At 52.1% G+C, this 22,235-nt stretch overlaps 1 protein-coding gene and 1 pseudogene across 1 annotated transcript; one reads left to right on the top strand and one right to left on the bottom strand.

Moving 5' to 3' along the window:
* Positions 1–9,679: 9,679 nt before the first annotated feature.
* LOC103298920 (nucleoside diphosphate kinase B-like) lies at positions 9,680–10,138 on the bottom strand (annotated as a pseudogene).
* A 1,570-nt stretch (positions 10,139–11,708) lies between these two features.
* Positions 11,709–19,717, top strand: CHRNB2 (cholinergic receptor nicotinic beta 2 subunit). Its single transcript, XM_008155746.3, has 6 exons — positions 11,709–11,837; positions 13,133–13,278; positions 13,493–13,537; positions 13,963–14,072; positions 15,003–15,981; positions 19,329–19,717. The coding sequence occupies exons 1-6, from the start codon at positions 11,774–11,776 to the stop codon at positions 19,497–19,499; spliced, it is 1,515 nt and encodes a 504-aa protein (XP_008153968.2). The 5' UTR covers positions 11,709–11,773; the 3' UTR covers positions 19,500–19,717.
* The last annotated feature ends 2,518 nt before the right edge of the window (positions 19,718–22,235 follow it).

The following is a 22,235-nucleotide window of genomic DNA, read 5'->3' on the forward strand; positions in this document are numbered from 1 at the left end:
CGCCGCCGCCACCTCCGGGACAGGGCCCCCCCCCTCCGCTCGCCGCTCCCCCCACCCCTAGCCGCCGGAAGCCGCGCGCCCCTCCTCCTCCTCTTCGGAAGCCCCGCCCCCGCTCCTCACGTGACCTCCCCGCTCGGCCTCTTCCACGTGACCGCTCCTGCTTTCCCGCCCCTTGTTCTAGCCTGCCACCCTCCACATGTGACCGCGGCTCTCGGCTCGCCGATTTTAAGCGCCCCAGTGCGCGTTTACGTACAGCGTGCGTGCGTGCGTGCCGCTCTCCCGTCTCACGTGACCCGGCCCCGCGTGCTCCCAGGGGCTCCTCGCGCGGGACCCTGTTTCCTGCTCTGGGTGCCTTTCCCTGCCTCTCCACGTCGCGACCGGCGTGCTGGGCACTCGGGGGGCAGAGACGAGAGAGGGGGACCTGCGGTCGCCGCGGTGCCGCCTTCATCCTGCACCCCCCGCGCTGGTCCTCGGCGCAGGGTCCCCAGCCCCTGCCCTCGTGAGGCCACGTGGGCATGCTCTGTCGCCACACCGGATCAGGGGCGTGTAGTTGGGGAAGGAGGTAGGGACCCAGGACCCAGAGCCTTGGATTCTCGCCCGGCCCAGCCGCTAGTTCGTTGCGTTGTGTGACTTGGGTTAACTACCTTCCTTCAGCCTCCTCATCTGTGCCATGACTGATGAGGGTCATGCCTGCTCTGCCTGCTCCCGAAGATTCGATGCCAGGAGACCGTGAAGTGTGTGATGATAGATCGCTGGTCAATTACGTGTGAGCGGTAGTAGGTTGCTGACCCTTCGCGCTGATCAGATCCGGGGGGTCTGGACGAGGTCGGGGAGGGACAGCATGGGCTTCCATGGGTCACGGAAGGAGTGCTTCAATAAAGTCACTCTAAACCATTAGCCTGGAAGTAGAAAGGAAGGAGGCAGACGCGGAGGACCACAGTCTCCGTCCGAAGCCCGAAGCCTAAAGGACTAGCCTTTTGTCGCAGTGGTCCTAGCAGTTGCCGGGCGCAGGCGGCAGTGCCTCCGGGCTCTCGCTAGGTGGCACTGTCACAAAGGACAAAGCTGGCTGAGGGTCCAGAGGCTGGGAGCCGGAGTTCCCCTGCCAAATGTGAACCTGTGGTAGGGCCAGGTGAATTCTGCTGGGCCAGCGCAGCCAGCGCTTGAGCCCCTGGCAAAGTGCCACCCTCCTCTCTCCCATATGGGCCAAAATGAGCTAGCCTTTGTTGGAAGTTGAGCGCTTTGGTGCTTGGTGCTGGGTTACTCATTTAAGTAGTCAGTGGGCTTGATAAGGGCCTTCTGTGGTTAAGTCGGGCTCTCGGTTTTTAAAGATGACTGAGACATGGTCCCCACGACGAAGAATATGTCTTCTTTGGGGAGCCTGAACAGTTAGCTACACGTAGCATAAAAGGCTGTAGTAAGGATTCCCATTTATTGAGCACTTCCTAAGCCAGGGTATCTTGTAAATATTTCTAACCCCCTACCACCCAACAACATTGCAAAGGAAGCATTTTCTATCCCTGTTTTACAAGTGGGGGAAAGGATGACTGCCCAAGGATATACAACTAGTAAGCAGAGTTTTTGGGTGTGTCTCCAAAGTTCGCACCCTATCCCACTCTGCCTTCCTCTGATGCTTAAAAAAACACACAAAAAAACCCCACCTTATTGATTTTAGAGAGAGAGAAACATTGATGTGAGAGAAAAACATCGATTGATTTCCTCCCCCACACATCCCGAATGAGGATATGCTCTGAATGGGAATCGAACCTGAAACCTTTTTGGTGTATGGGATGCTTCAACCAAGCCAGCTGGGGCCTCCGATGCTTTTTTTTTTTTTTTTTTTTTTAAGCCTCTATTCCTGCGTCTCACATCCGGGCAAGTGGAGAAGAAAATCTGGGTGCTTCTTCCTTTGGCATCCATGGGAGATTCAAGCCAGGTAAGCCCCTGCCAGAATGCACGACCCCTTATCTGGGCCCCACCTCACCACCACCTGTTTTTGCCTATGAGAGCTTATCTGTGAAAAGCACGTAGAACAGCCGCTGGCACATGGTAATGCTATGTAGGTGTTAGTCATCACTACTATTGTGATTGCTGTCGTGGCTGTTGGTGGTCTTATCCCTGGAGAAAAGGACTGGATACCTCTCCTTCCGACGTACGCATCCTTGTGTGTGTGTGTGTCCTGTGCCATTCCCAGAAAGGGCCCAGAGTGACTTACCGCCCTGACCTCCACTCTTCCCTATAGAGGAATCCCTTATATTAGATATGGCTGGTTCCTCATTCATCTTGTGGACAATGAATTCCTAAACAAGGAGCTTTTGGAAATAAGGACCTAACTTCGTGTCAACACCTCAGTGAAACTTTTCCTAATTGGCCCACAGTAACGTTCACCATGTGGTCCCGGGGCCGTACCCCATCAAAGCGTTTTTCATACTGTTGCTGCCGCCTTTGTAGACCGTACTCGTTCCCACCAACCTGTGAGCTTCTTACGTGCCCAAGCTGCTGGCTGGTTTCTGTAGGCCCTTCCTTTTGTGCCCTGAAGTGGCCTTCTGAAAGGGCTGCTCTCTCTGTGTTTAACCTTTTCCTGACCTCAGGCGGCCATGTTTTTCCAGGCTCACGCAGACTGTGAAAAGTGAGGATGTGGCTGGTTCTCCCACAGCCAGAGGATGTTGCAGTCATTCCTTGATAGGCTCTTCTTTTATGTGTGATGTCCTGATCATCACCCAGTTCTCTGCAGGACTTGAAGTCTGTGCATAACACATATTTGTGTTCTTTAGACTTTCTGCCACAATGCCTGACTTCCTGTCACAAGCCAGTAAATGAATAAATGAGCCCAAGATGGCTGGAAACCTCCCTCTGCCGAAGAGGTGTTTAAAGCTGATGGCATTTCTTAGCAGAGGTAGTCAAGCTACAGTGTTTCTCTCTCTTACCTTCTTTAAGAGTTTTTTACATGTCACTTGACTCTAGCCCTTACCCCAAAACCCTACAAATGCAGCCATTTGAAAGATCCTGAATTCCATATTTTAGCAATGACTTTAATTAGAATAAGACAAGCTTGCTCAGTGGTTAGAGCGTTGGCCCACAGACTGAAGGGTCACAGGTTCAGTTCTGCTCAAGGGCATGTACCTCGGCTGCAGGCTTGATCCCTGGTCCCGGTCAGGGCATGTGTAGGAGGCAACCAATCGATGTGTCTCTCTCACATCGATATTTCTCTCTCTGTGTCTCCCCTCCTCTCCTCCATTCTCTCTAAAAATCAATGGGGAAAAATACCCTTGGGTGAGGATTAACAACAACAACAAAAAAAGAATAAACCAAGGTAATGAGATGGTCCCACAATGTTGCACAGACTCCAAGTCGCCCAGTGAGGAAACTCAAAAGTCATGGTTACTGGGTTGAGGCCTGTCTCTTCCTCTCTGCTGGTCTGTTCAGTGCCTCCGCTCTCTGGCTGAGAGAGCCCTCTGGCAGGAGCCTCGAATGGAGTCATATCTGGTGTTCTGCTAAAATGTGAAGGGAAGGGGCCTTACGCATGGAATGGAAATGGTGCGTATATTCATTTAATGAATATATTAAAAAGTCACTGAGCTCGTGGAGCTTAGCTTCTGCTGGGGGAAATAGGCGTGATAAAGGTGGAGTCTACAAAGCCAGCTGACTCCCTAGATCAGTGGTCGGCAAACTCATTAGTCAACAGAGCCAAATATCAACAGTACAACGATTGAAATTTCTTTTGAGAGCCAAAGTTTTTAAACTTAAACTATATAGGTAGGTACATTGTTATTAACTTAATTAGGGTACTCCTAAGCTGGCCTTTGCTAAAAACTCAAGGGGCCAAAGAGCCGCATGTGGCTCGCGAGCCGCAGTTTGCCGACCACGGCTCTAGATGTAAGAGAAGTTGAGCAAATATTTACTGAGCACCTACTACATGGGATGCACTGGGGATGCAGCATTAAATGAGACAGAACCAGTCCTCGCCTCTTCTGTGCGTTCAGTCTGGTAGAAAACCAGATACTTTATGAGTTGTTACACATCCAGTCACTTCATTGCAATTACCTATGAGGGGAGGAAGGGCAGGACACGGACACGGGTGGAAGGGACAGCACACGCAATAGTTTTGAGGTAGGACCATGGCAAGTAGGAGGACCTGGCAAGACACAGGAAAGAAGGCCTGTGTCTGCAACAAGGGGGAGAGATACAGGTAAGGCAGGCAAGGCTTAAATCTTGGCAGACGTCCAAAACCAGGTTTGGGAACTGGGGCTTTGTGTTCAGACCAAGGAAGATGAAAAGATCACTGGAATTCTGAGAAGCTGTGCAAGCCTGGGCAACTAACAGCAGTAGCATTAACAGAAGCTCATGAGACGTCCCAAAGGAGAGCTGAGTTTCGTGGGAAGAGCGGGGAGTTGGGTTATAAATACACTGAGCGTGTGGAGGGAGGGGAGATGTGGGACATTCTCCTGCAGACATCAGTGGAGTGTGTTCTGAGCTCAGGAAAAAGGCAGAGCCATAGGTGTTAATTAGAGAATCGGCTACAGCTGTCCTTTGAATTAGCCCATACAGGAGGCAGCACAGCTGAGCTGACGGAGCATGGACTGGGGAGTCAGGCAGAACTGAGCTTGGAGTTGAATTCATCTGCTTTGCTGGCTGTGTGACCTTGGGCGAGTGATTTAATTTCTGTGAAACTCGGTTTCCTTATCTGTAAAATGGGCATGATACTCGTTCTGCCTTGCAGGGTGGATCCTTGTTCCAATTTAGATGAAACGAGATATGTAAAGTGATGAACACTGATGGGCCCCTGATACATTGCTCGGCAAATGTTAAATACTACTATTACTATGATTACTGTTATTGCTACAAAGTCAAAAGGTACTCACCATTCAGTAAACATGGGTAGGGCTTTGCCATGTGGTCTAGGTATGAACATATAGCAGTAGACAGGTGAGATCCCGGCTCTCTAGTCTTTGTTTTCTAATGCAAAGAGTCAGAGACCAGACCAATGCATGACCAGAAGAGTGACTGGTAAGTATCTGCAGGAATTAGAGTAGGGTCATGTGGGAGAGGAGGACTGGGGTCACTTTAAGTCCACGAGTCTGGGGAGGTCTCCCTGGGAGGCAGTGTTTGAGCTGAAATTTGAAGAAGAGAAGGCAGGCATGGCAGGAGGGGAAGAGCCTTCCAGCAAGGAGAGCAACAATTTCAGAGACCCTGAGTGAGAACAAAGATGGCTGGACTAGAAATAGGAAGTTAATGATATCCTGGCTGGGCTTATGGGCTTTGAACCCCAGCTCTGGCAGCTGTTAATGGTGTGACTTCGCCTGGATGTACTTCAGTTTCCACATCTGTAACGTGTAAATGATAATGGTACCTACCTCATAAGGCTGGTGGAAGGATTAAGTGAGATGCACGAAAAGTGCTTAGAATCGTGCACAAAGTAAGAACTTGGTTTTTCGCCCGACTGGGTTCAGTGGTTGAGCATTGACCTATGAACCAAGAGGTCACGGTTTGATTCCCAGTCAGGGTACATGACTGAGTTGAGGGCTTGATCCCCGTGTGGGGTGTGCAGGAGGCAGCCAATCAATGATTCTCTCACACCATTGATGTTTCTGTCCCTCCCTCTCCCTTCCTCTCTGAAATCAATTAAAATATATTTTAAAAAATAACTTGGTTTTTCAAAAACGAGAGGGGATTATTATGCCTTGAGTCTAGTGATGAAAGAGAGGGGGTGGTAAGGTAGGCGGCGAGGCCAGTGAAAAAAGCGAGGGCTGGATTACAGAGACCACAGGAAGTGTCTGGGTTTATTCATGGGACAGTGGGGAACCCTTGAAAGACTTTAAGCTGTGAGTGACATGATCTGACTTTAAGTTTTAAAAGATCATTCTGGATGCTGTATGTAAAATGGACCATAGAGATGTTTTTCTTCTAAAGGTCATGTGTTCTCAGAAGAAGCAGATGCTCTTATTTGGGGCAGAGTGAGCATCCCCTTTGACTTACTCCCAGAAGCGAAGCACTCTGACACTGACCTACAAATATGAGGGGAGCCCTTGTGCTTTGTCAGGAACTGTAGTGGGCACTGGGGATGCAGAGACAAATAGAATACAGTCCCTGTGGGGAGTGCTTGGCTTCATTCCTGGCACACAGGAGGGGCTCCTTCCATGACAGCTGCTACTCATCGTTTTTGTTGTATTTCTTACTCCTGCCCTCAGGAGCACATGGTAATGGGTGAACTGGGGGCAGAGATAATCAACTGTAGTACAATGTGGCAAACAATAATAGGGATGAAAGGTAAGGGCCTTGAAGGGTGATATTACTCAGGATTAACTCCCCAGAAAGAATGTGACGGAAGTTACTTAGATGGAAATGAAGGGATATTCTGGAAGAACTGGGCCTTAAAGTAGAAAGAGGTTGGGAAGACAAGGAGGAGGGACTTAGGAGAAAAGAAGAGAAAGACAGGAGGGGGCTCAGCATAGGCATGATTGTAGAGATGTTGGCCATCAGTGATTTAGACTGAGGCCCCCGTGTAACCCTGATAGTATTAATTCTCTGGAGGTAGAATAAAATAAGTATTTAGCAATAAATAATAAATAATAAAAAAACTTTAAAACCTTTGGCCCAGCAATTTCACTTGGAAATTATTAAAGACATATGCAAAAATGTACCGAAAGTAGAATACTTTGTAACTATTTAAAAAGTCATCAAAGAAAGAAAAGCCATCAAAGAATACTTATTGTTATAAAGAAATATTTGAGAAATTGTAAATGAAAAAGGAAGGTTACAAATTGTATTATAGCATACTAGAGGCCCAGTGCATGAAAATTCATGCACTGGAGGAGGGGGTCCCTCAGCCTGGCCTACCCCCTCTCACAGTCTGGGAGCCCTCAGGGGCGGGAGGCCACCTGGTGATCAGGGGGAGGCGACGCCCCATCACACCTCCGCTGCTGCCACTGCCAGCAGCGCAAGCTTTGGCCAGCCCTGGTTACCTGAGCCTTGGGCGGCACTGGGCGGCTGGGCAGCTGCCATCCGAGGCTTGCCTGCACCTCAGGCCAGCCCTGGGGGGCTGAGGGGCTGAGGGGACTGGGGGGACTCCAGAGGCAGGTATGTGGAGTGGCCGGCACCTGCTGCCCCTGTGGGGCTGAGGGGACTGGGCGCCACCATTTTGTGGCTGTGGGTGCCATCATCTTTGAGGGCGTGACAGTCAATTAGCATATTCCCTCTTTATTGGCTGTGGGTGCTGCTATCTTTGAGGGTGGGGCAGTCAATTAGCATATTACCTCCTTATTGGCTGTGGGCGCTGCCATCTTTGCGATGGTGTGGGGTCAATTAGCATATTCCCTCTTTATTAGATAGGATTCCTTTTAAAAATAAAATGTACACAATTTAGTTATGTACCAAGCAGAAACACATTTTTGTACACCAAGAAATTAACAAGAATGTTCATAGAAATATTTTTAATAGTCCAAAATAGGAAACAATTGCCCTGGCCAGGTAGCTCAGTTGGTTAGAGCATCGTCCCGATAAGCCAAGGTGTGGGTTCGATCCCCAGTCAGGGTTCTGACAAGAATCAACCAATGAATGCATAAATAAGTAGAACAACAAATCAGTGTTTCTCCTTCTCTTTCTCCCTTATTCTCTCTCTAAAAATAAAGAAGACAAGACAAAATAGTAAACAACCCAAATAAGTGATGGTATATTCATACAATGGAATATTCTATAACAATGAGATGAATAAACTACAACTGCATTCAACAATGTCAATGATGTTAAAAATACAAAAGATCATGATTCCATTTATATGAAATTCAGCAGGCAAAGTTGATTTGTGCTCTTAGAAGTCAATAGCGGTTACTTTTTTTTTTTTTTAGTCATTTTTTTAATTGTGGGAAAATACACATAACATAAAATTTACCATTTTAACCATTTTAAAGTGTACAATTCAGTGGCATTCATTACCGTCACAATGTTGTGTAACCATGACCTCCATCAGATCCAGAACTTTAAGCAGTACCCACTGAGCAGTCACTCCCCATTCCTCCCTGCCCCCATGAAGTTACTTTTGAAGAGGAGAGAATAATTACGGGGGTGTGGGGGAAGGACATAATGAGGGACTTCTGGATATTACTAGTGTCCTAGTTTTTAAAAGTCTGGGTGGGAATTATATGGCTGTGTTCGTGTGAAAGTTTACCTAGCTGTACATTTATGATTTATATACTTTTGGATGTATGTTATATCTAAGTATACATAAATGTGTAGATCAGTTGATTTATAATGCCTTTAAAAGAAAATGTTCCTTACCATCAGAGGCAAAGGGAGTGTCACACCCAACTTGGCCTGGTCCCTGGTTTGCCTCAGGGCTGATACTTCTCTATCGGTCCATCGCCCTGCTTGGTTTCGGACCTGCCCCCTCTCTCTGGCTGCCTTTCTTCCTGGTGGGGATGGAAGGAGTGTGGGGGGGAGAATGAGGGAGAGAGGATGCTCCAGCTCTCCTTGGCCACTGGGTGGTTATGCTGAGAGGACTCACTCCCTGCCAGGCTGGAATTCATCTTCACGTAAAAGCTGGGGAATGTGAAAAGATAAGGTAAAGGCCAAGGTGAGCAGACTGCCTGGACTGGCCTAAAAAAGCATCAGGTAGCAACCAAGGGCTTCAAGAAAGCAAATGTCCCCCCAGTCTGTCAAACCAGAGACAAGCAAGCACTCCAGAAAGAGATTTTCTTTCAGAGAGAAGAAGGGAGAGAGAAACATCAATGATGAGAGAGAATCATTGACCAGCTGCCTCCTGAACTCCCCCTACTGCGGATTGAACCCACAACCTGGGCATGTGCCCTGATTGGGAATCGCACTGTGACCTCCTGATTCATGGGTCGATGCTCAACCACTGAGCCACACCAGCTGGGCCAGAAAGAGATTTTCATAAAAGAAGCCCTCTTCAATCACCCACATCCACCAGAAGAGGAAAGTACTAAGTTCTATCTACATGCAAGCTCCCCATCCCTCTCTTTCAAGAATTCAAAATGCCTTTAAGCCACCTGGTCTTACTGGCTTTCTCATCTTTCAAATCTCAGTTTTTATCTCCACCCCCTCTAGGCACGCAGACATTACTAACCTCTCCCTCCTCTGTGCTTCCATAGCACCTTGTCTGTATCTCTACCGAGCAGCCACCATATTGTGTTATAAGTCTTTGTTGCCAAACTGTGGCAATAAAGAAGCTGGGACTAGGTCTTTTTGATCACTGCATCTCAACACCTCTGCAGCAGAGACCCTACAAACATGGATCTGATTGTTGGAAGGTGGGCCTTCTTCCTGCCTTTGACCCTCTCCCCACGTGATGTGACGGCATACATTCCTTTCCTTTTCTGTAGGCTTTTGTTCTTCAGTCCTTCCCTTGGTTCCAAGATTTTTTAAATTCTTCAGATAATATTACATGTTCGTGCATGCACTTGCCTTGGAGCCTGTGGTGCAGGTTTATGGCCCACTTCCGCGTGCAGAACGGAGCCTGCAGCCGCCCCACTTCTCTCCAGTCCTTCCTTTTCGAGTCCTTGCCCTGCTCTTCCTCCACAATTCCAGGAACTGAGCTTTTCTTTCTTTATTTTCCCAGGTTCCAAAGGCTTTATTAGTAAATACGCGTTAGAAAAGAAGGATAGATCCTATTGCTCCCAAGTCAATGGACTCAAGAGTCAAAGGGGACTGATGCTTTGTCCACCTCTTATCCATAGGTCCAGCCAAACGCACAAGACGTGTAGTCACCCATTCTTTGGGCTTAAGCCACAGGCTGATTTCTCTCTCAGCGCTTTTTACTGAATCGCTGCAGCGAATGATGTTCCTGCCGACCTGAATTCAAAGGTCTCCGTGAATGGTGCCTGGCTGAGGGCCTGCTGGATTGGTCTACCCAAGCATCGATCTCCCTGTCTTCACCACATTCAGCCCTTCCCAGACCATGGTCACCACAGGCCCTGAGTCCACGCACTTCACCAGCCCAGGGTAGAATGGGTGGTCTTTCAGGTCAATGCGGTGCTGTTTCAGGAGCTCCTCAGAGGCCCGGTGGAACTTCATTGGTGACGAGGCGGAACCCCTTCTTCTCAAAGCACTTGATGATGCTGCCCATCAGGCCGCACTGCATGCCGTCAGGCTTGATGGCGATGCAGGTGAGCTCCATGCTGGCCATGTTCCGAGAAGCGGGCTGGCTTGGCAGCTGTGCTGCACCCGCAGCCAGAGCCCAGGAACTGAGCTTTTAGAGAGGAATGTCCCTCTCCACGGTAAAAGGTGTCCGTCCTGTACTAGCCCTTTCCTTATTTGTTGAGCCCTCACAATATGCCAGGCACTGTGCTGGCTCATGGTCTAGCAGGAGAGACAGTCACAGCCTTAGACTGGTTCATGTACTCATCGGACATCCTCTGGAAACATATAGCAAGTCATCTGATTGAGTCCTTGGTCAGGCATAGCTTCCTTAAGGAACTGACATTTCTGCCAGACGTTCAAAGTTAAGTACATGGAGGTTAAGGGGAAATGGGTAACAAAAGAGCCAAGTGAACTACATGTTTAAAGGGCCATGAAGTATAGAGGGTGGAAAGGAAAGAATGTTCAAGGATCTTAAAGACATTGCCAATATTTGAAGTGTGGAGCCAGGGGTAGGGGTCCTGATGAGGTTGAAGAAGTAGGTAGAGATGGAATAAGACAGAGCCTTGATATATGATAAGCCTGCTTTAGTTAAGAATTTTTTGGTTGAAAGTGACCAAAATCCACCTAAGAAAAAAGGGAAGCTTTTATTGGCTCAGAAGCTACAAGTTCAGGGCTTTCAAGATCAAAGATGTCATTGAATTTTGACACCTCTCTCTGTCTCATCTTTGCTTTCCTTTGTGAGAGTTTCATTCTAGGACTGGTCTCTGTGAAATAGTCTTCTGATCCTCCTTGTCACACAGAAGCCGAAGACGAGTGGAAGGGAATGGGGGGTGAAAGGCTAACTAAGGAAAGCCACTCATCTTTCTTCCACTCTTCAAGACCTTTAAGGTTACCTTCTTTTCAGGCTCTGTCCAGAGGTCCTCACCTGAGGCTTCTTGGGGGAGGACAGAAAGCTTGGCCTTTTAGGGAATTTATGGAGGGAGGTAGAGAATGGATAGGTGAGGGACCCTGCTCCCAGACTCCAAAACTGTTCGTTTTCTTAAGGTCAGCAAACCCACAGTCCCCTGTCTCTTTTCCTTAGGGCATTTTCTCTGCTGCAGCCTCAGCCCTCCGGGGAGGCAGGATGGTCTGGGTTTGATAAGAGAAAAAAGGAGAGGGGGGACCCAGAACCTCCTCCCGACTCCCGCCCCTCGTTCTGGCCTTCCGATCCTCTGCACTAAGCGGGTCCTGACCTATTTGTCAGACTCGCACTGTTTCTCCCTCCCCTTCTCAACCTCCACGTCCTGCCCCAACTTCTGGGTTTCACAACCCCTCCGCCGTCGGCGAGCCGCCCTTTTTTTTGCTTGACACACACACACACACACACACACACGCTCACTAACCAGGACCAGCAAAAGAAGATTCCCATCCCGAGAGACCCCTTTTTACTGGGTTCCGGCGCTTCCGCCTCCGGGGCGAAGACTCCTCCCCCTTCACCGTCCCAATTGTATTCCCTGCAAGAGCAGCCGGAAAAGCCTCCGCCGCTCAGAAGCCGGTACTTCTCCCGGGCCAGCTCCCAGCTCGCAGCAGGCGGCGCGGGCTCCGGCGAGACTTCAGCACCACGGACAGCACCCGGACCGCGGCCCTTCGCCCTCGGCGCGCTCCCGCGGGTCTAGGTGAGGCGGCGAGCTATGCCCACAGCATGGCCTGGCGCTCCGAGCCCATGGCGCTGCTACTCGGTTTCGGCCTCCTCTGGCTGTGCTCAGGTAATCACAGGTCACTGCGCTCTGTCTCACCCCGGTCAGGGTCAAAGGTGGAAGGAAGGGATTCCTAGAGCTGGAGGAGTCTGCTGGGAGTTAGGGGACAGACCTCGGGGCCTGCAGGGAGGCCCTGGGGTGCTGCACTGGGAGGAGGACATCCCCTAAGGAGTAAGTGATGCAGGGAAGAGGTAGAAACCGGGGCAGTGGTGCTGGGAAGGGTGTGGACACACAAAGGAAGGAGGGAGGGAATCTCCCCAGGCTCTCTAGGCCAGCAGGAGGGCAGTCTCTGCAGCTGAGGTGCCATGGGAAACGTTATATCAAGAAATCTACCTGGTTCAGCACCCTCCTTTGTCTCTCCATCATTCCCTGTCCACCACATTGGGGTCCTGATTCTGGTCGCTCCACAGAGGCAAGGCAGAGCGGGGAGAGAAGTGACTCTTCAACGCTCTCCTAGAGCAGGACAGAAGACTTGGGAGGGCATAAGCTCTGCCAGACTGGGGCCAGGGAGGAGCACTCTGAGGGGATGGGGTGTATTTGTGCAGAGTTACAGAAGGTGAGAGAGTATATGAAGGGCAGGTGCAAAGGAAATGTACAACCTAATGAGACTCCCACATGTGGAGGCACAGAATGTGACTTGCATGCATAGATGAGCACTGACTGAGGGGAAGGGTGTGTGGTGGGACATGAATAACTGTTCCTTTTGACCACCCTCTAAAGCCGTCCGGAATTGTAGGTATCTTCTAGGACCGTGGTCGGCAAACCGCGGCTCGCGAGCCACATGCGGCTCTTTGGCCCCTTGAGTGTGGCTCTTCCACAAAATACCACGGCCTGGGCGAGTCTATTTTGAAGAAGTGGCGTTAGAAGAAGTTTAAGTTTAAAACATTGGGCTCTCAAAAGGAATTTCAATCGTTGTCCTATTGATGTTTGGCTCTGCTGACTAATGAGTTTGCCGACCACTGTTCTAGGAGAAGCCATGAAACATGGGTTTCTCTTGAAACCACCCTCCGAGACCTTGCAGGAAGAGCAGGTCTCCAGTGATGCTTGCAGGATGGTTTCTTAGTCTGGAGGAATCGATGTTGGGCTGTGTGGGCAACTTGGTCAGTGATGCCAGGGAGGGATTTCTCTCTGAGGGGCCTCCATGGGGAAACCTAAGCATTCGGCTGAGACCTTGGGGATGGAGCGCGGGGAAGTACAGCCTCCTGTTTGGGCCTGGGTTGCCCCATTTGCCTAGGGAGAGTGGGATCCTGGATGGGCCTTTCTTGCCTACTTACTTACTTCCTGCCCCTCAACCTGCTGCCCAGGAGTCGGGGGTACGGACACAGAGGAGCGGCTGGTGGAGCATCTCTTGGATCCTTCCCGCTATAACAAGCTTATCCGCCCAGCGACCAATGGCTCTGAGCTGGTGACAGTACAGCTCATGGTATCCCTGGCCCAGCTCATCAGTGTGGTGAGTGGGGTGTGTGTGTGTGTGTGTGTGTGTGTGTGTGTCCCAAACTCTATGCTCAGCTGCTGAAATCAACACGCCAGAATGTGTTCATGTTTGTGCTGTGCTTACTCCTCTGGGGTTCCCAAGGCTTGGGAGGTGTGGGAGGACCCATGGGTGGGTGTGGTGGGCTGAACAGCTGGAGGGCCTTCTCAACAGCTTCTCTTCTTTCCTGTAGCATGAGCGGGAGCAGGTCATGACCACCAATGTCTGGCTGACCCAGGTTAGTGCTCTTCCCACCCACACCCCTGGTCTTCTCTTTCCTCCTTTTCCCTTTCTTTTCATGTGTCTTTCCCCTCCTTTAATCTCCTGAAAAGAGGCAGAAAGGTATAGACTTTGGAGTCCCAATGAACTGGATTTGCATCTTGGTTCTTCCACTCACTGGCTCTGTGACGTGAACATGTTAAACTCTGCAAGATTCATTTTCTCATTTGTAAAATGAGGATTCTAATGTCTTGGATCAGCTGTTAAAATTAAATGAGAAAGTATTTTATGATTCACATTTGCTGGGCAGAGATTAGTCACCGTCGGAAGGTGATGGCTTGAAAAGCTTCCTCAAGCCAGGTGGGCCCCCTCTTGTCCCTATTCTTGACCTTGAGCCCTTCCCAGGGCAGAGGCTGATGTTGCTTCCCTCTCTCCCTTCCTCAGGAATGGGAGGATTATCGCCTTACTTGGAATCCTGAGGAGTTCGACAACATGAAGAAAGTTCGACTCCCTTCCAAGCACATTTGGCTCCCAGATGTGGTCCTATACAACAAGTAGGTGACCCTGGAGTAATGGGGAGGCTGGGGGAGACCATGGGAGTGCTCAGGGGAGGAAGGGGTCCTGGGGAAACTAAGTCAGCTCATGCCGGGTGTAGAGAAGATATTTTTCTTTGGCACAGATTCAGTCACTACCCAGATAGACAGACTCAGACCAGAGATGTATAATATGGACGGCCAAGGTGACTTGGCCCCTGGTCAGCCCCCTCTCAGCCAGTTAGGAGTCCCTGTGTTTGGAGCTGCAGTGGGATACAAATAAGGATGGACAGCCCTCGGTGCCTAAACTGATTCACAGTTCAGTTTCCGGTCGGGCCACATGCCTGGGGTGTGGGCTCCATCTTCAGTGGGGGGCATGCAGGAGGCAGCCAATCAATGTTTCTCTCTCATCATTGATGTTTCTGTCTCTCTCTCCCTCTTCCTTCCTCTCTGAAGTCAATAAAAAATATTTTTTTTAAAAAAGGAATAGACTTTTTCCTGGAGGCTTAGGCAGGATCAGAGAACATGGAGGTCTCAGTTTCTCCTCCAGGTTCCAGACTCTCTCCTGAAATAATAAATAATCCCTCTTACCCCCAAGATCCAAAACCACCAGTGGGACTATCTCTTCCTCCCACCCGCCTCTGTCCCCCTCCATTGCTCCCCCAGCTCCCCCTTCTGCATGCGAAGCAAACAACTTACACAATGCATGGCAAGTAGCAAACGTGGCCCTCACCCCCTTCATCCAGTTCTTCATCTCTGAGGCCTCCCAGATCTCCTCAGAGAACCCCTCTTCTCCCCACAAACCCACCCAGATGCCATTCTCGCTCAGTTCCTGCTCGACCACCTTCTACCCTGGACCTGGGTTTCCTCTCCGGCCAGCGAGGGCTGGGTTGGTGGGTGGGGGTGGAGGAAGGCTGAGGCCAGGGCTGACTCCTTCTCCTCGCTCGGCAGCGCTGATGGCATGTACGAGGTGTCCTTCTATTCCAACGCCCTGGTCTCCTACGACGGCAGCATCTTCTGGCTGCCGCCTGCCATCTACAAGAGCGCGTGCAAGATCGAGGTGAAGCACTTCCCGTTCGACCAGCAGAACTGCACCATGAAGTTCCGCTCCTGGACCTACGACCGCACCGAGATCGACCTGGTGCTCAAGAGCGACGTGGCCAGCCTGGACGACTTCACGCCGAGCGGCGAGTGGGACATCGTGGCGCTGCCAGGCCGGCGCAACGAGAACCCCGAGGACTCGACGTACGTGGACATCACCTACGACTTCATCATCCGGCGCAAGCCGCTCTTCTACACCATCAACCTCATCATCCCCTGCGTGCTCATCACCTCGCTGGCCATCCTGGTCTTCTACCTGCCGTCCGACTGCGGCGAGAAGATGACGCTGTGCATCTCCGTGCTGCTGGCGCTCACCGTCTTCCTGCTGCTCATCTCCAAGATCGTGCCGCCCACCTCGCTGGACGTGCCGCTGGTGGGCAAGTACCTCATGTTCACCATGGTGCTGGTCACCTTCTCCATCGTCACCAGCGTGTGCGTGCTCAACGTGCACCACCGCTCGCCCACCACGCACACCATGGCGCCCTGGGTCAAGGCGCTCTTCCTGGAGAAGCTGCCGGCGCTGCTCTTCATGCAGCAGCCGCGCCGCCCCTGCGCCCGCCAGCGCCTGCGCCAGAGGCGGCGCCAGCGGGAGCGCGAGGGCGCGGGAGCCCCCTTTTTCCGCGGAGCCCCCGGGGCCGACTCCTGCACGTGCTTCGTCAACCACGCCGCCGCGTCTGTCCAGGGCTTGGCGGGGGCCTTCGGGGCGGAGCCCGCGCCCGCAGCCGTCCCTGGGCGCTGGCGGGGGCCTTGCGGCTGTGGCCTCCGGGAGGCAGTGGACGGCGTGCGCTTCATCGCGGACCACATGCGCAGCGAGGACGAGGATCAGAGCGTGAGTGCGGGCCGGGATGGGTGGGGGGACGGGGACGGGGGGCGGGGGACTCAGGGCGTGGGTGCTGCGGCATCTGGAAAGCAGTCGCGTGGTGTAGAGACCCGCAAAGCTGTGGTCCGGCTGGATGCGGGAATGGGAGTCAGCGGGGGGGACTGGGGGCTTGGGTGCTGGCCAGGGTTTTGGATTGGCTTCCGGGATGAGGCGCCGCCCAAGCTGGGGTCCTACAGGATGACCTTGCGGCTTCCTGAGGACCAGCACCCAGTGGGGAGATGCCCCACGGGGCATCACTAGTGTCTGGAGGGCGGCCAGGAAGGGGAGGAGGCCCCTCCGAGTTGGCAGTGGGCCTGTACCCGCCGCTCGCATTCCCAAGTCCAAGTTGTTAATCTTCAGCTCTTAGCACAAACCCAGACTGCGTTCTTCGTGAGCCCCACGGGAGAAGGGAAGGCAGAACTAAAGGCAGCGGGAGGAGAGTGGGGGGGGTTTGAGGAGGGGTAGGTGTTCAGAGGTTCCAAGGGCCTGCTGTGGAGGAGACAGTCCCCAATCAATATACTGTTTCTGCTCGTCTGGGTCCAGGGGAATGGCCTTGTGACCTATTTATGGAGGTAGGGGTAGGTGAGACTCGCCCCCAGCTTTCTGCACAGCTGGCTTTTCCTGGCAGCTCCCCAGAAAGGCGACTCCCATGGTTTCCGAATCGGAGAGCCAGTATGAAGAGTTGACATGCCCCTACTTTGAGTGCCCCCCCCCCCCCAAACTCAGTCTTTGGGTACCTGGCTAGGTCCAGGCAGCTGCTCAGCTGTTGCCATGGTGACCGGTGAGGTTTTTTGCTGGGTCGCTGCCATTCCAGTTTGAGGGTGAAGAAGGGCGAGCTCCTGCACTGCTGTTTGGGGGGAGGGGGAGGAGGACTTCAGCGCCTGGCGTTTGAGCAGGTCCTGATGGCAAAAGAGGTGTTGCCCAGGCTGGAGGTGATGGGGTGGAAGCCTCGGAGCCAGCAGAGGCCAAGTAGAGGCTGCACGGGTGGGGGCGGGGGTGCAGGAATCCAGCCAGCTTCTCACAGCTCCGCCCCCTGCGCAGTCCACGCACATCATGTGCATTTACCCAGCAGGGTGCCGAGGATGCAGTGACCTACTTGGCTGCCTCCCAGGCATCTCCAACTGAACATGTCCCAAACAGTGCTTCATCTACACCCCCACCTCCTCCTCTTCTCACCTCCTATTTTAGCAAATGGCATCACCTTCCACCTGATGGGTTCAGACTAAAAACCTGGAGTGACTCTCGACTTCTGGAGTAATTCTTTAAAATATATATATTTTTATTGATTCTTTTTTAGAGAGAGAGGAAGGGAGAGGGAGAGAGAGAAACATCCATGTGAGAACATGGATCAGCTGCCTCGTGCATGCTGTCTATGGGGGATTGAGCTCTCAACCTGGGCATGTAGTCTGACGCGGATCCAGTTGACAACCTTACAGTGCATAGGACGATGCCACACCGGTGTGTTTTTCTCCTTGTTAATCCTCATCTGAGGGTATTTTTTAAAAAAATGTACTTGTGTTGATTTCAGAGAGGAAGGGAGAGGGAGAGAGATAGAAACATCAGTGATGAGAGAGAATCATTGATCCGCTGCCTCCTGCACGCACCTCACTGGGGTTTGAGCCCACAACCTGGGCACGTGCCCTGATCGGGAAATTGAACCATGACCTCTGGTTCATAGGTCACTGCTCAACCTCTGAGCCACACCAGCCATGCTCACCTGAGGATATTTGTTCCTTTGCTTTTTCAGAGAGAATGGAAGGGAGGGACGGAGAGAGAGAGAGAAACATTGATGTAAGAGAGACACATTGATTGGTTGCCTTCCTGCATGCACCCCCATAGGGGGCAGAGAATGAACCCACAGCCCAGGTACATGCCCTTGACCAGGAATTGAACCTGAGACTCTTTGGTGCGCAGGGTGATGCTCCAACCACTGAGCATGCTGGCCAAGGCTGCTTTGTTGTTGTTTTTTTAACCTCACCTGAGGATTTGTTTTCATTGGTCTCAGAGAGAAAGGAAGGGAGAGAGAGAGAGAGAGAGAGAGAGAGAGAGAGAGAGAGAGAGAAACATTGATGTGAGAAACATGGATGGGTTGCCTTGAGTACGTGCCCCAAATGGGGTTTGAACCCGAAACCTAGGTGTGTGCCCTGACTGGGAATGGAGCCTGCAGTCTTCTGGTGCCTGGGATGATGCTCCAGCCAACTGAGCTGCCCGGCCAGGGCGTAATGCTTTTATTTTTGTTTATTTTGTGTCCACCTCCCTCAGGAGACTGTAACCACAGGATGTGTTTGTCTTGCCCTCGTTATGTCCCCAGTGCCAGCACGGTGCCGGGCACATAGCAGGCATACCTGTGACCTGAATGCGTCATTACTCAGCTGCCGACCAAATGAAGGTGCAGGGGTGCCTTCCTCCCATCCCCCAGCTAGCTGGGCTGCAGGTGAACATGTGGGCGAAGACCGAGACTCAGGCTGGAGTGGAGCAGCTCTGAGGGGAGCCGGAGCTTCCCCGGAAACCCACAGAGGACATTGTCTTTTTGACTAATTTGGTCACCTCTGGGACTTAGTCCTCACCGCCTGGGGCCTCTGTGCTCAAGATGATACTGTTGGATGGGGCTCCCCATGCAGTCATGTCAGGAGCAGAGGGAGCCATTCATTTACTAATTCAACACCCACTTACTGGTACTCCGTGCTCCATGTGCTGGAATTACAACGATGAATTTGACGGGCCCTTGTAGTTTAGGAGCTGAAGGAAGAGGTATGGGGTGGGGTTGGGGCACAGATATGCAAACTGGAATGGTAACAGAGTGCAGTAAAAATACAGTGCTAGAAATGTGTACACAGTGTTAAAGGGACAAAGGTTCATTATCAGGGGCATCAGGAAAGCTTTCATAGAAGAGGTGACATTTGATTTGGGCTTTGAAGGATGTATAGGAGTTCACCGGGTGTAAACAGAGAGGACAGGAATTCTAGACAGAAAAGAAACCTAAAGGCATGGAGAACTGAGAGAACATGTGGGGTTTGGTAAATCTGAGGTATAGCATGGAAGAGGATAGGGGGTAGGCTCATATTGCCATGGGTGGGTCTTGATTCCGGATTTGGGAGTTTAGATAGGTCCTGAAGGCAGGGGGGCCACTGCTGGAGGCTTTTAAGCATGCGTTGGAAAGGTCACTCTGGGGTCATGAGGGAGGGGCGTGTGGTGTGTGTGTGTGTGTGTGTGTGTGTGTGTGTGTGTGTGTGTAAGGTGGGACCTGCTTATACCCATTCCGTTCCTATCTTTCATCATGTGACTGATATACTTGGGCATCATTTGTCTCCGCACAGGTGTGCGAGGACTGGAAGTATGTCGCCATGGTGATCGACCGGCTATTCCTTTGGATCTTTGTCTTCGTCTGTGTCTTTGGCACCATCGGGATGTTCCTGCAGCCTCTCTTCCAGAACTACACCACCGCCACCTTCCTCCATGCAGACCACTCGGCTCCCGGCTCCAAGTGAGCCTCCCTCACCCAGCTCCAGGGCCCTTCGCCCCTTTGCCCTCCGTTGCACAATAGTTTTGGGTGGAAGAGGATGAGCTACCAGGAAGAGGGGCGCTGCCCACAAAGATCCATCCTTCCACGTCTCCTGGAGCCCCTCGCCCCCACACCTGGGCCCACTCACAGCCGGCTGCACCGGGGAAGCTGGGCCGGCCGCTCTCCTCCTCCTGCACCAATCGTGCTGCTGGTGGAGGATGAAGGCTGAGAAAAGGAGGATGGAGGGATCAGCGACTTCCAGCCTGAGGACAGTGTGAAGGGGAAGGGCCCACGAAGGGGCCAGAATCTTTCACTGCCTCCCAGTCTGGGAAAGGGTGTGGAGGAGGAGGGGAGAGGGACAGGGGCTCTGACGCTGTGCTGGGCTGGCCCAACACAATGGCAGCTCAGCAGGGAGGAGCAAGAGGAGAGAGGCCTGGGTGTGACCTGACGCTTGCCTTAGCGCCGGTGAACTGCAGCTGGGCTGGGTGGGCCTCACCGTGGGCACAGGTTCCTGCCCAGAGGGTTTGTCTGCTGCTGTGGTCAGCCTCCTGGAGGAAGCCTGCAGCCCAGGCCCACAGCCCCAGCTCCCCTCCTCCTGGTGAGGAATTCTCCACACCCCCAGCTCCCCTCCTCCCGGTGAGGCATTCTCCACACCCCCAGCTCCCCTCCTCCCGGTGAGGCATTCTCCACACCCCCAGCTCCCCTCCTCCTGGTGAGGCATTCTCCACACCCCCTGGACTTCCCTTCCTTTCTTGCTCGGTCAGGGTGTGATGGGCAAGCCTGGGGATGGGGAGCCTCTGAGTTTTGAGTCTTTGCGTGACCTGTTTGGAGCCTGAGGTCTGAGTATACACACTTTGTGAGAAGGCTGTTTTTTTACCCCCAGTTGAACTGACTGGTTTGTTTGAAGTAAGTGAAGGATGCTAGCTGTAAGCAGACCCAGCTTTTTAAAAAATTTTAAAATATATTTTTTATTGATTTTAGAGAGGAGGGAGAGGGACAGAGAGAGAGAAACATGGATGAGAGAGAAACATCAACCGGCTGCCTCCTGCATACGCTACACTGGGGATCCATCCTGCAACCTGGGCATGTACGCTGATTGGGAATCGAACCATGACCACCCGGATCATAGGCCAACTCTCAACCACTGGGCCACACTGGCCGGGTCAGCCCCAGCCTTTTTGCTTCAGCAGAGCCGGCTGCCAGGAGTGGCCACATCAGGATGTAGGGCTGCTCCTGCTCCGCCCTACTCCTCAGGGCTCTGTTCTTCCTGCTCTCGCCCCTCCTCTTACCCGCCCACCCGAACCCGAGCCAGGGTGCAGTGGGACCGGACTGCTGCTGCCAGTAGCTCCCCAGAGGCACCCCGTCCTGGGAGGCTGTGGAGGCTGTATTCTGACCCTGCTCCCAGGGGGCAGCTGGAGGCCGCCTGGCCTGTTAGCACAGGAGAAATCTTACGGGATCTTCTGTCCCCATCCCTGCCACGGGACTGGCTCTGATTTATGGTCCCAGCCTGTGCTCAGTGCTGGGCCAGCAGGTGGCCGGCCACAGAGGGGTCAGTCTGCCAAGTGCACTGAGGGGTCTGGCCCCCACACACCATGCTGTTCTCGAGCCCGGCGGGACTCCTGTGCCTCCAGGCCCAGCACAGGTTGGGGTGCCGGGGGGGGGGGGGGGGGGGAGAGGAGACACACGGCATATGCAGAGCGCTGAACAGGGGTCACATTCTGGATTCTAGTCCCAGCCCTGCCACTTAACCATCTGGAGCAGTCTCTGCCCTGTTAGGTCTCTGTTCCTCACCTATGAAATGGGGGCAGTGATGCCCTCTTTATGGGGCTGCTGTGAGGATGAGGTGATGTTTGTGAAAAAGCCCAGTGCTCTCTCGGGCAGAGTGGATGGTCTGTTACTGTGGAGTCAGAGAGCAGTCAGAGCTGGTGGGAAGGGATCACCTGTCATGTCAGCCTCCCCCTAGACCCTTGCTTACCCTCTCTCTCTTCATTTTTAGTCTTTATGTACTTTTATTTTATTTAAAAAAAATATTTTTTGTTGAGAGTATTACAGATGTCCCTCTTCCCCCCCCCCCCACCCCACTGCTCCCCTCTACCCAGTTCCTGCCCCACCCCAGGCCTTCACCACCCTATTGTCTGTGTCCGTAGGTAAGATCTTTGGTTAATCTCCTCCTGCCCCCCACCCCAATTCCCTCTGAGATTCGTCAGTCTGTTCCATGCTTCCCTGCCTCTGACTCTGTTTTATTCACCAGTTTATTTTGTTCATTAGATTTCTTGTTCATCTTGATTTTTAGGTTTAATTGTTGATAGATATGTATTTGTTGCCATTTTATTGTTCATATTTTTAATCTTTCCTTCTTCTTCTTCTTCTTAAATAATACCCTTCAACATCCTATATAATAAAAGTCTAATATGCAAATATTGTCCCCTCGACCAGGAGTTCGACTTCGAGTTCAAGCAGGGAGCGGGGCCACTGGCCAACCTCCCGCGGCCCCTCCCCTCTGCCATCCCTGCCCCCCTATCACCTCCCCCCAACTCAGGGGATCTCATCTATGCATGAATTTGTGCACTGGGCCTCTAGTTTCATATAATACTGGTTTGGTGGATGAATTCCTTTAGCTTTTTCTTGTCTGTGAAGCTCTTTATCTGACCTTCAATTCTGAATGATAGCTTTGCTGGGTAGAGTAATCTTGGTTGAAGGTCCTTACTATTTATCACTTTGA

Source organism: Eptesicus fuscus, chromosome 22 (assembly GCF_027574615.1).
Source record: "Eptesicus fuscus isolate TK198812 chromosome 22, DD_ASM_mEF_20220401, whole genome shotgun sequence".
Classification (NCBI taxonomy): Eukaryota; Metazoa; Chordata; class Mammalia; order Chiroptera; family Vespertilionidae; genus Eptesicus; species Eptesicus fuscus.

What these genes read in the sequence shown, in the direction of transcription:
- CHRNB2 (XM_008155746.3), top strand. Translation starts at nt 11,774, where the DNA reads ATGGCCTGGCGCTCCGAGCCCATGGCGCTGCTACTCGGTTTCGGCCTC. An exon ending in CCTCCTCTGGCTGTGCTCAG is followed by an intron (nt 11,838 to 13,132) that starts GTAATCACAGGT and finishes CCTGCTGCCCAG; the next exon opens with GAGTCGGGGGTACGGACACA. An exon ending in GATGTGGTCCTATACAACAA is followed by an intron (nt 14,073 to 15,002) that starts GTAGGTGACCCT and finishes CTCGCTCGGCAG; the next exon opens with CGCTGATGGCATGTACGAGG.